At 30.9% G+C, this 11,792-nt stretch overlaps 1 protein-coding gene across 1 annotated transcript; it reads right to left on the bottom strand.

Moving 5' to 3' along the window:
- Positions 1-6,191: 6,191 nt before the first annotated feature.
- Positions 6,192-8,045, bottom strand: LOC123293579 (glucose dehydrogenase [FAD, quinone]-like). Its single transcript, XM_044874445.1, has one exon. The coding sequence runs from the start codon at positions 8,040-8,042 to the stop codon at positions 6,264-6,266; it is 1,779 nt and encodes a 592-aa protein (XP_044730380.1). The 5' UTR covers positions 8,043-8,045; the 3' UTR covers positions 6,192-6,263.
- Between the last annotated feature and the right edge of the window lie 3,747 nt (positions 8,046-11,792).

Raw genomic sequence — 11,792 nt, 5'->3', positions numbered from 1 at the left:
GAAGCTTCGATATGCGTTGAGATAGTTGTAAGATGCTTAGAGAGTGGGAGTATCTTAGTTGAATAGATGAACTACAACAGATAAGCCACGATACAAGTCACTTTCGCAATTTTATATAACACCTATTATACGTTTTACTTAGATGCATTGCTTAACGCATGAACCCTGTCATCGTGATATTTACATTCCTAGATGTAAATCGAACATTCTGTATTCGGTCCAGTACACTTACGTAAATCATAGAGGGGTGACCCAAAAGTTTTAGCACTAGGTTTTATTAATTTATTCAAAAGGGAATAGTTTGGAAACCTGAAATTTGATTTTGCGTAGTCGTTAAATTAACCCACCTTTGCCGCCACCTTGGAAAATGATTTTTTTACGTTTTGGCCCGTATCTTGCGAAGCCCTGATGTGATGTCATATCAGTATGAACCATAGACCATCAGTAAGTTCAGTGTAGACAGCTTGGTATAATATATCCATAGATAATATATAATTATATTTATTATAATTAATTGTCTATGAATATATCTGTCAAACATATCTGTGTTATTTTGTATAATGATACCAATATTACGTCACCAAATTGAATGCCCGCGTTTTTTGACAGATTAAAAAAGGTTTAAATTTTAATTTAAGTTTTTCGCAAGAAAGCGTGTGTATTTTTCCGAAATAAATTTTTGGTTGCTTTTAATTAGCAAAATCAATATTTTGAAGTCATTTTTCAAATATAGTAGAATACCCTATTTTAGCAAATTAAAGAAAAACAACAGACGCACAAAGATTAGCGTCTACATTCATACTCTCCGACTATATTTTTTTTTTACAAAGTATAAAATTTATCTCTTATGTGTAATAATGTTGTTCGATGTTATGAAAAAAGGTTTTTTTTTTTTTATTCTGTTGTTTGTTGTCGATAGTTTTTCTCTGTGTTTTTCCATCAACTGAAATTGACACAATATTGATATAAACTTGAACCTAAACATTATATTGTATATATTTTGTGTTAAAAAACACAACTGAAATTGGAGATAAAAAAAAGTTCTCGATTATTTGCAATTTTTTTAAGGGGTGCCCTTTGAAAAAACCGAGAAAAATGCAAAAAAAAAAATTTGTTTTGGAATTTGATGAAACTCGGTGGATGGGGTAATTTTGATCCAAAAAGTATAAAAATCCGGTTAATTTAACGATTGGATGCAGAGTTTCTGAGATATCACAATATTTGGATCGATTTTAGTCAATATCTCAAAAAATATTCGACCTGTCATCAAATTAACGCGATTTTTGTACTTTTTGGGTCAAAATTACCTTATATACTGAGTTTTATCGAAATTGGAGATAAGAGAATTTTTTCGGTTTTTTGCAATTTTTTTAAGGGGTACCCCTTTGAAAAAATCGAGAAAAATGCAAAAAAAATCTTTATTTTGGAATTTGATGAAACTCGGTGGATGGGGTAATTTTGATCCAAAGAGTATAAAAATCCGGTTAATTTAACGATTGGATGCAGAGTTTCTGAGATATCGCAAAATTTGTATCGATTTTAGTCAATATCTCAAAAAATACTCGACCAGTCATCAAATTAACGCGATTTTTGTACTTTAAGGGTCAAAATTACCTTATATACTGAGTTTTATCAAAATTGGAGAGAAGAACAAATTTTCGATTTTTTGAAATTTTTTTAAGGGGCATCCCTTTGAAAAAATCGAGAAAAATGCAAAAAAAATTTTTGTTTTGGAATTTGATAAAACTTGGTGGATGGGGTAATTTTCATCCAAAAAGTATAAAAATCCGGTTAATTTAACGATTGGATGCAAAGTTTCTGAGATATCGCAATATTTTGATTTTTTAAGTGGTTTTTAGCCCTTTGAAAATATCAATGTTTTAAATTTGTGTCGCCACTACCGTGCTCATACATCCGTAATATTTTCGTTATACTTGCAAGACTTCTATAAAAAGTATTTAAATGGAATATGTAACAAGAGAAACATCTACTTCACTACTGAATAATAAACATACATTTTTTATTCTCATTAACTTATCAAAAAGAAATAATGATTTGTAAACAAGAAATGAGAATCTTTGTAAAACTTCATACCGAGTAATATTGGTCTCGGCATAAATATGCAAAAAGTTTCAAGTAAATTACAGAATAAATAGTTCAACTCATTTTTGATATATCTTTATTAAAATAAAATATATTATAACAAACGTGGACGAAGTCAAACTTGGATCCTTTTCATATCCGCTCTAGTACTTAGCTTCTAAATGTTCTATCTAAATTCTATGTAAAATTTCACATAATATGTAGTAAATAAGTTATTTTCCATTTTGTATTACGTGTTTAAAAAGTCGTCCAGAATAGTAAAGAAGTAAATAAATTATTACCATTTTTTTTAATTCGATAATTATTGTGGGTCACGTGTAAAACCCAACCCCCCCTCTCCTAAGAGGCCTATGAAGTAGACAATTGTGTAAAATGTTATTATTAATAATTCTATGATTCAATTTCAGAAAATTTATATAATAAATTTTATTTTAAAAAGAAAATCATTATATTGTATTAAAAACATATAATAACAAGTAAAAACAAACAATTGAGTGAGTAAATTGTTGAAATACCACGTATACAAAGTGTTGATTGCTCTACACTTACTTGTCATACATATATAACTGATAGTACATACTATACGATTTGCGTATAATTTGCACTCTGTCGGGTTAACAGTTATGTTTCCGAAAAAATGTTTCAAACAAAAGTTGTTTATTGTTCTATAAGGAACATTTTTTACATTTAAACTTTTGTTCTATCTCTAACGGTTTACAAGATAGATCCTACTGACCCAAGACCCACTTTTTATGTCCTAAGCACGTTTTAAAAATTGCAGTATTATATCTCTTTTCGTTTTTGAGTAATCGTGATGACAGACGGACAGACGACAAACGACAGACAACTGGAAATGGACTAATTAGGAAATTTTATGAACACCTTAACCAAAATTTTGTTCATAGTATCAATATTTTTAAGCGTTACAAACTTGGGACTAAACTTAGTATACCTTGAAATATTTCATATACATGGTATAAATATATGCTTCTTTTATGTATTACGTATGAATTATTATTAAAAATGAAATATTTATTTTTAATGGTAAATATATTTCAAAAACAATTTGTTTTCTTTATAGGTAAAGGAAATATGGGTGGACGTATTTAATTTACCATTATTTTAATAACAGCCATCTCTGTAGTCTACTACAGAGGGTCTTCTTTTTTTCCATGTACAGTGTTGGATTGGGTTGGGCTGGGTTGTCCACTTCAAGTGTAACCATCCTCGTATTTTAAAGTTTCTTAATTTGCTAAGATTCCTACTTATGCAAGGAGAAGATACCTACCTATGCAAAGATCAGCATCTATTGACGTCGACGGACTTTAGGTCGGTGAAGTCGTCAAAAAGAGGCTGGCTCAAGTAAGTCCATTTCTCTCTTCCTCACCACTGTACAGCTCGTGCAGTAGTCGTGATACACGGCCAGGCCCAGGCGTTCAGCATGCCTGCCGCCCAACCAGTGTCCTATAATAGCCGCAACAACTTTGCGAACAAGAGGCCCTTGTAAGTGATATAAGATCTTCGGATCGGAATAAGATCTTGTAGTACCACAAGTACGTTCCTCCCTCCATCTTAGATTAGCCTTTTTTAAGGTATCCTCTTTGAGGAGCAACTTGCAGTTCGCAAATAAAACTCCCGGATATTTCTTGATGCTTGTGTTCAGCAGCATTGTTCCATTTCTGGCAAGCTCGTCGGGTTCACAGTTTTCTGGAATGTTCCTGTGTCCCGGTACCCATACAAGCTCATTCAAGGGCGTACGGCAATCCTGTGCTACCTCTGACAAAAGTAGACTTAATACTATAACAAAATTTGAAAGTTAAACTTAAATTGATTAAAAAAACGAAGAAGTAATAACCATTCAAAGATTTTCGCCTGATTCTTTCTTGAAAAATATAGTTTGAACGTAATCTCATGGCAATACCGTGCAATGACGGTCATATTTTGCTTATTTCTAAAAATTTTCAAATACCAACTTCACTTGTCTGTCCATGCAGTGAGCGTATTCTTCACCTGAAGTGGTAAAAAAAAGTTAGTTAACATCCATATTGTCGATGAGGGGATATCCTGTATATTTATACGTATATATCTATAAATAAATTTAATATTATTATACTTCCTCAAGTTATTAATTAAAAATGATTAATTAAAATCATAATACTTTGTTGTTTATCTTATTTTATACATTTAAAACAATATATATGATGAATAAAGCAAACAAACATTGAATGTATTTAATATAAACCTCAAAAGAATTTTTTTTTTGTGTGTGAGCTATATCTGTTATATCCTAAAATAATTCTAGAATTATTTAGCAGTTGTTTTGTGTTGAAATTGAAGAGTACTTTGATTAATAATTTATGAAGTAAAATTAAAAAGTTTTCTCAATGTGGATTTTAAGCCAAAGTCAGATTAAAGTACAGCTTTATATAAAATTATCTAGATCCATAGAGTTTTTCAACGAAGAGAAAGATAACGAGGTAATCTTGCGACCTCACGGGTAAACAGTGATGGTTACAAAAAACATCGCAAACAAAAATTGTTCATTTTTTAATAAGAAATATTTTTTACTTTCAAACTATTGTTCTTCCTCTAACGGTTTTCGAGATGGATCCTACGAACCTAAGACCAAATTAACCTATGTTGCTCATTTACGAATACAACCACTCTTTTTAAGTTTTGAGCAAGCTTCTAAGATTTCAGCCTGACAACACTATTCTTTTTTGAGTTATCGTGATGACGGACGGAGAGACGAACGGAAAACTGGAAATAGACAAGTGAGAATTGAATTTTATGAATACCTATACGAAAATTTGGTTACAAACATAGGACTAATGTGTACCTTCTTCTTATACCGAATTCTTAATATTCGCACCATACGTACACCGTACGAGTTTTATTGGAGGCGTTTCCATGGTAACGATACACTACTTTAATTATAGAATTGTATGGTACATATATAATTGTATGGATTGCATTTACGACTTACATTGAAAATTTAATATTATTGTCTTACAAATTTAAATAAATAATTATGATAAATTACATTTGAAAAATAATATTTGTGCAATTTGATACTGAATTATTCGTTCATTTGTCGCACACATACTTAATGCAAATATAAGATTTATATGGTTTTCACATAGACACCATTGTCGGATTTGGACCAAATTGAAATGGGGCCACGCGAGAAGCATGAGCTGAGAATCATCAAAATCAATTCACCCAGACGAAAGTTCTGAGGTAACAAACATAAAAATAATTACAGTTGAATTGAAAACCTCTTTCTTTTTTGTTTGAAGTCGGTTAAAAGCAAATTATTAATTTGAAACTCAAGTTAAATATACAAATATTACAGATTATGACGATAAAGTTTTTATTACTATCGATGCATAAATCATATTTCTTTTTTTTAAATTGATAGCATTCCCATATTTTATTAGCCTTCTGTTCGCCCCATCAACTTTATTATACTTGTGATAATTCCAAATACATTGAATATAAATTTTATTACTGCTATAGTTTAAACTATCCTAAAGTTTATAACCCAGTAAGTATAAATTTAGTACAATTACTAAATAAATTTATAGCATTCCGATACAGCTATCAATATTGATATTTAATTATCGAATAGTTTGTAATGTATTTTAACAAGCAATAGTGTTCAATCAAGGGATGTTTTAACTTACACATTTTGGATGTGAAATTCGTTTCGTTTCAAACAATACTTCTTAAACTTTTCCTCTATGAAGGACAAAGCTAGAACAAGATTTATTATATAGCAATTGATGAATCTTTGGATCCCCTAAATGGGTTTGTTATGCAACTAGAATCAACAGACCCACCATTGTCACACGGCGATATCTTCCTTATTCATTTATTAAATTCCACGATTTTTCCCTCATTTTAAAGCTTATCGTCATGGCTAATGGCGAAAAATAATCTTACGATCTAAAAATATACCACTTAGGAGCAAATAGGTTATAAAAATAATATTAAGATTTAATTTTGTTCATTATGTTTTCAATATATCATACATGTAATAAAATTGCCTATAAATAAAAGTTACTTACTTACTATAGATTATTTCGTAAGCTTATGTGAGTTTGATTGTTTTTAATGAAATCTATAAAACAAAATATTCACATATAACACATAAAAAATTACCCGACTTTACGATTCGCCCAAAATTGTTTAATAATATCAGCTCCTTTTTCTGCAATCATAATAACGGGACCATTAATATGCCCAGCAAGAATTTCAGGCATAATACTAGCATCAATAACACGTAACCCTTCTATACCATGTACACGTAATTCTGCATCAACTACAGCATCTAAATTATCCTTAGGGCCCATTTTACATGTGCCACTTTGATGAAAAAGTGATGTTGATAAGTGACGTATTTGACAGATCCAATAATCATCCGAATTAAATTCGTATTGCTTACATGCTCGAAGTTTATTTTTATATAAAGTGGTGCCGAATGCTTGTAGAGAAGGCTGTTCGGATATTCGAAGAATTTCTCGAATACCCATTACTAAATATGAGATATCATCTGGATGTGTTAAATAATTAAGAAATATTCGTGGATGGGAAAATGGATTATTATCCCGTAAAAGAATGCTTCCACGACTCTTTGGCTTAAACAATACTGGATATATATAAAATGCACCTTTACTTTGATTATTTGGTAGAAATGCTTCGGCCCAAGTTTCAGAACTAAAGTGGTAAAGCTCATGATTTTGCTGCTCGTATGTTGAGGTAACAAAATCATCTTCATACTGTGGAATTCCATTTGACAGATGTGAAAAAACGATTGTTTCAGCTGGATATGATGACAGCGGACCTGTTTGATTATATAAAAATTCTTTCAGTTGCATATCCTTATCTTCTACAACATTTGGGGATTCATTTATTTCAAATTGTAATCCCAAAATAGCAACATGGTCCATTAAATTCTGGCCAACAGGCAAATCTTTCAGTAGCGGTATTTTGAGTTCAGCTAAATGTTGCTTTGGTCCAATGCCAGATAACATCAAAAGCTGTGGGGAATTTATGGCACCAGCTGATAAAATTACTTCCTTTTTGGAGTAAATTGTATAAGTTTGATTGGCACACACAAATTCAACACCAATAGCTACATTTCCCTTAAATAAAATTTTAGTAACTTGACTATTCAGTTTTAAATGTAGATTTCTTCGACGAATTGGTACCAAATATGCTCTGTTAGAGCTAAATCTATATCCATTTTTTGTGGTCTTCCATGCGCATTCAACGCCAATTTGATTTGGCCCAAGCAAAAGTTCTGATTTTATACCAGCCTCATGCGCCGCCGCCATGTATGCTGGATACAATTTGCTACGATATTCTGCGCATTCCACATGTAATGGACCATTTTTTCCAAAATAATCAGGCAAGCTGGGACTATCAATGGCAACATCCTCTAGCTTTTTAAAATACGTCTCCACATTATCAAAACTCCATCCTGGATTTCCAAAAACATTTTCCCAACGATCATAATCCGCAGGTGCGCCTCTATGATATACCATGTGGTTTAAAACACTTGTACCTCCCAACACCTTTCCACGGGGAACACATATCGATTGATTAATTAAACTTAATCCAGCTTCTTCAAAAGGTTCAGACATATAGCACCAATCAAAATACGTGTGTTGGTTTTGAAGTGCTAATCCAGGAATATCCATTAATCTCTTATTTTCTTCTCCACCTGCTTCAATTAAAAGCACATTCCAATTTTCAATTTCACTTAAACGATTCGCCAACGCACATCCAGCACTACCACCACCCACAATGATAAAATCATAAGTTTCATATAATTGTTTTGTTTCTGGATATTGTGGAAAATTTTCATCAACATTATCTCCAAATATTTTTAAAATAAACAAATACAGAATAAATATTTGTAACAAATGCTGCATTTTGAAAACTAAAACGAGCAGTCTTAGTCAGGTTTGATTTATTGACTTTTGGAGGCTAAGTTAATAAATCTAAAATAATTTACGTCGTTCTTTTTAGTTTTAAAAGGTGCATTTAATGTCTTAATCATGTATTAACAATTATTTTAATTTTTAATAGCTGTTACCCGTGGTTACGTAACTAATTGTTGTTTACGCTTAGAGTCTCATCCACATTCACTAAACGGTTATCGACTGACCAAAATTATTTTATATTAGAAGTTTTATAAATTAATTCAGTTGCTAGTAATAAAGTGGCCAGTAAATTCAAGTTGCCATTAAAGACAACTCATTCACATATCGTTGGCCACAAAAAAAAAAACTATTTGACTATTTGCCTAGAATTTTGAAAATTGTTCAGGCATGTTTGGTTACTAAATTATTCGATACTGGACTAAATTACTGGGTTCAAATGTAAACATTATGCGGGACAGCGTCTTTTTGTTAAATGATCAATACTTAATTCCTTTTGAGTTAGTCTACCAATTTTACTTTTGAGTGAGTCTACCAAGTTTCTCTCTACGAATTTTTTCGAAAGTACTGCGTTTTCTGAAACGATTCTGGGAACGTAATTAGACTGCAAATTGTATGTAGCCTGTGTTCCCTTAGCCTGCAAATTTTTGTGTTTCGGAAAAGTTCAGAAAGTAATAAGCCGGTATAAGAGTACATTTCGATCACTGCTCAATTTTACACAGGGTAGTAATTGTGTTGGATAATTGCGGGGCTCAATAATTGAGACATATTCTTTCAAACCAAAATCAAGAAAAATATTTTTTCCCGATTGTATTTCAAAACGTTAAATGATAAGATTTTGAACGTCAACGATATAATTCTTAGTTATACTGTGCTGAAATTTTTCAATAAAAGCATAAATAAATACCTAAATGCTAATAATTCTATTTGCTATAAATCATAATGTCTACTTTACAGAGGTAAAGAGATAATAACTAATATTACATTTTACTGTCGCTTTTTCCTCCCAATACCACCTGATATTAAATATTTTAACACAAGATAAATAATAACACTTCCCCTTAAATATACCGAGAGTCAAGTAACTTGTATAAAACAGCCTAATTGTTTTATATGTACTTTTTCTTATATTTTTTTTTAATCAATCAGAACTATTGTCAACCATTCGGTAATCTTAAGTCGGGAGCTAATAATCTTAAACTTTGTAAATCATAAATCTCTACATAATCCCTATATATTATAATGTGAAAGTAAGGATGTTTGTTTGTTTGTTACGCTTTCACGCAAAAACTAGCGCATGGATTTGAATGAAACTGTACAACAATAAAGCTCGTACCTCAGAATAACACATGAGCTATATTTTATAAAGATATATTTAAAAAATTTAATTTAATCTGACATGACATTTTACTGCTCCATCTATGATTATAATTTTGAACCATAAATTACAGATTTCTGTAAAAATTTAGAAGTAAATAGTAAATGTCAAGCAATTCAATGCCATCATATCTGATATACTCAATGAATAATGACTATTTATTTCACACTTAAAATAATTGAAAACTATGCAATTATTACAAGTTTTTTTTTTAATTTACTGAGCACAACACCTTTACTTTCGTGATGAGAGAAATTCTCAGAATTTCTGAAGTACTTAAAAAACTGTAGATTGGTTGAAAAAATCTGAGAAATCCATAATTCTAAGATATAAAAATTTTGAAATACATTTACTATTTGAAAAATAAATCGAGCGAGAGCAAAATGCTCATAACGAGTACTGACGGGTTAAATACAAAATTTTATAATTTGACAAATATCGGAGATTAATTAAAATTGTCATTTGGTATACCTTATGATTTCGTTGACACTTGGTATGAGCGATAATTATGTTACATTTTAGTAAATAGTCGATATTTGTATTGCTGCCTGGCGCATATATATCCGGGATAGGTAATATAATTACATTTTTCATTAACTGTCACGGATTTTCATTTTTATGTTTGTATTAACAATTATTAATGTTTATCACAAACACAGAAAAAAAAAATTAAACAACATGATCATTAATAATTATTTTTTGTATGTTTTGAACAAGGGACATCATCATATTTATCGAAGGGAACCTAATTTTCTCAATTATTAAATGTCACGTTTTGTGGTTATAGCGATTTTCATTCCACATTGTTCACTTTTAGACAACAACAAGAATATAAAAAAAAAGTGTAATTTTATCGAAAAATTTGAAATCGAGCTTGTATTGAAAGTTAGGGCTCAATTAAACAGTTAACTTAAGCTCCAATCGAAATGTTAACCCGCATATAGTTTGGTTAATCCATAAGGGTGACCCACAATAACGATTTCGTCCAAAGGACTCCGCATGATTAGATACGAAAATGTCTTTCTGTGAAACTTTTTCAAACCGCCCCCAAAAAGTTCTTTGAGTCGTCAGACAGCGGGAAGCGACATTATTTTATACTATTTATTGATATGTGTAGCTTTGATCACCCGTAGTTCAAAAACTGCTCGTTAAAAAATTTTGGGCTCGTGAGAGCTTTTGATAAGAACGATCCGCAAAACATTTTGGGAGTGGTTTGAAAAAGTTTCACAGAAAGCAATTTTATTCTCTAATCACGCGAGATCCTTTGCAGCTAAAATTATGGCATCATTCGGTACAAATTGAAAAACCAGTGTTTGGCTGCTAATTTGAAAAATTAGCCAAAAAAATAGAAATAGCCATTGGCCATATAAAGGTTAGGTTGGGTTAGGTTATATTGGCTGTCCACGAAGGTCACACTTAGGCTATAGAGCCCATTGTGATGCCATATATGTGTTTTACCACCTTTCCGCGGAAAATTTCATTTATCAGTTCCTCAATTTCAGAAGCTGGGTGCACTTCAACATACTAAGTACGATGATTAGGAGAATGGAGAGGTCCGTAAACTATTAGTAATGGCGTTAAAATCAATCCAATAAAAATTGTGGAAAATGTACGACTACGCCATAATTATAAGTCATTATATAAAGGTCATCGCCATTTTGAACTTTTAATAATACAATGTAGTATAGATAATCAGATAATATCCTAGAAAATGATTTTATATCTCGACATTAATGTGTGCCAGAGAGAAAGAAACTTTATCGCAACACAATAAATATATAAAAAAAATATATCCATTGACGGTAATGATTACATTTTTATTAGTGTGATTCTTCTAACATTGTTTTCCAACTTTGATTACGGAGTATCAAAGAATTATAACAAAAATGAAGTAAATCTATATATATTGAATACACACATATAAAGTTTTACTAACCGATGTTTTACGATGTGATAGTTTTAGTTTCTGATAAAATATTGATGTCTAGACAGCCAATTCGAATTTATCAGTGGATAAAAGTTCGGATTCGTGATTCATGACAGTAAAAGTAATAAAATCAATTCGATATAGTGTGAATCAATCTGATTATATTTGGACGTGTAGTGTTTATTCGAGTTGATATGGTCGAAGAAGAAGAACCGATCAAAATTTGTTGTATACTTTGTATAGTATAGTCGCATCAATGAATGTTTTTAGTCGGGAGTCCTCAATGATAGCTCCGATTTGGATGATTTTTTTTTTTTTTCAAAATGATTATTTTTGTATATTAGTTAATATCAGAAAAATTTCAAATGGAGGAAATAATCTGGAGGGGGGATGTCGAAACATTATCCTGAATCGATAATGATTTTGAGAAGATATT

The sequence above is a fragment of the Chrysoperla carnea genome, chromosome 2 (genome assembly GCF_905475395.1).
Source record: "Chrysoperla carnea chromosome 2, inChrCarn1.1, whole genome shotgun sequence".
In the NCBI taxonomy this organism is placed as follows: Eukaryota; Metazoa; Arthropoda; class Insecta; order Neuroptera; family Chrysopidae; genus Chrysoperla; species Chrysoperla carnea.
Note: the sequence above shows the minus strand (reverse complement) of the source record. Positions and strands in the feature narration are given on the sequence as shown.

What these genes read in the sequence shown, in the direction of transcription:
- LOC123293579 (XM_044874445.1), bottom strand. Translation starts at nt 8,042, where the DNA reads ATGCAGCATTTGTTACAAATATTTATTCTGTATTTGTTTATTTTAAAA.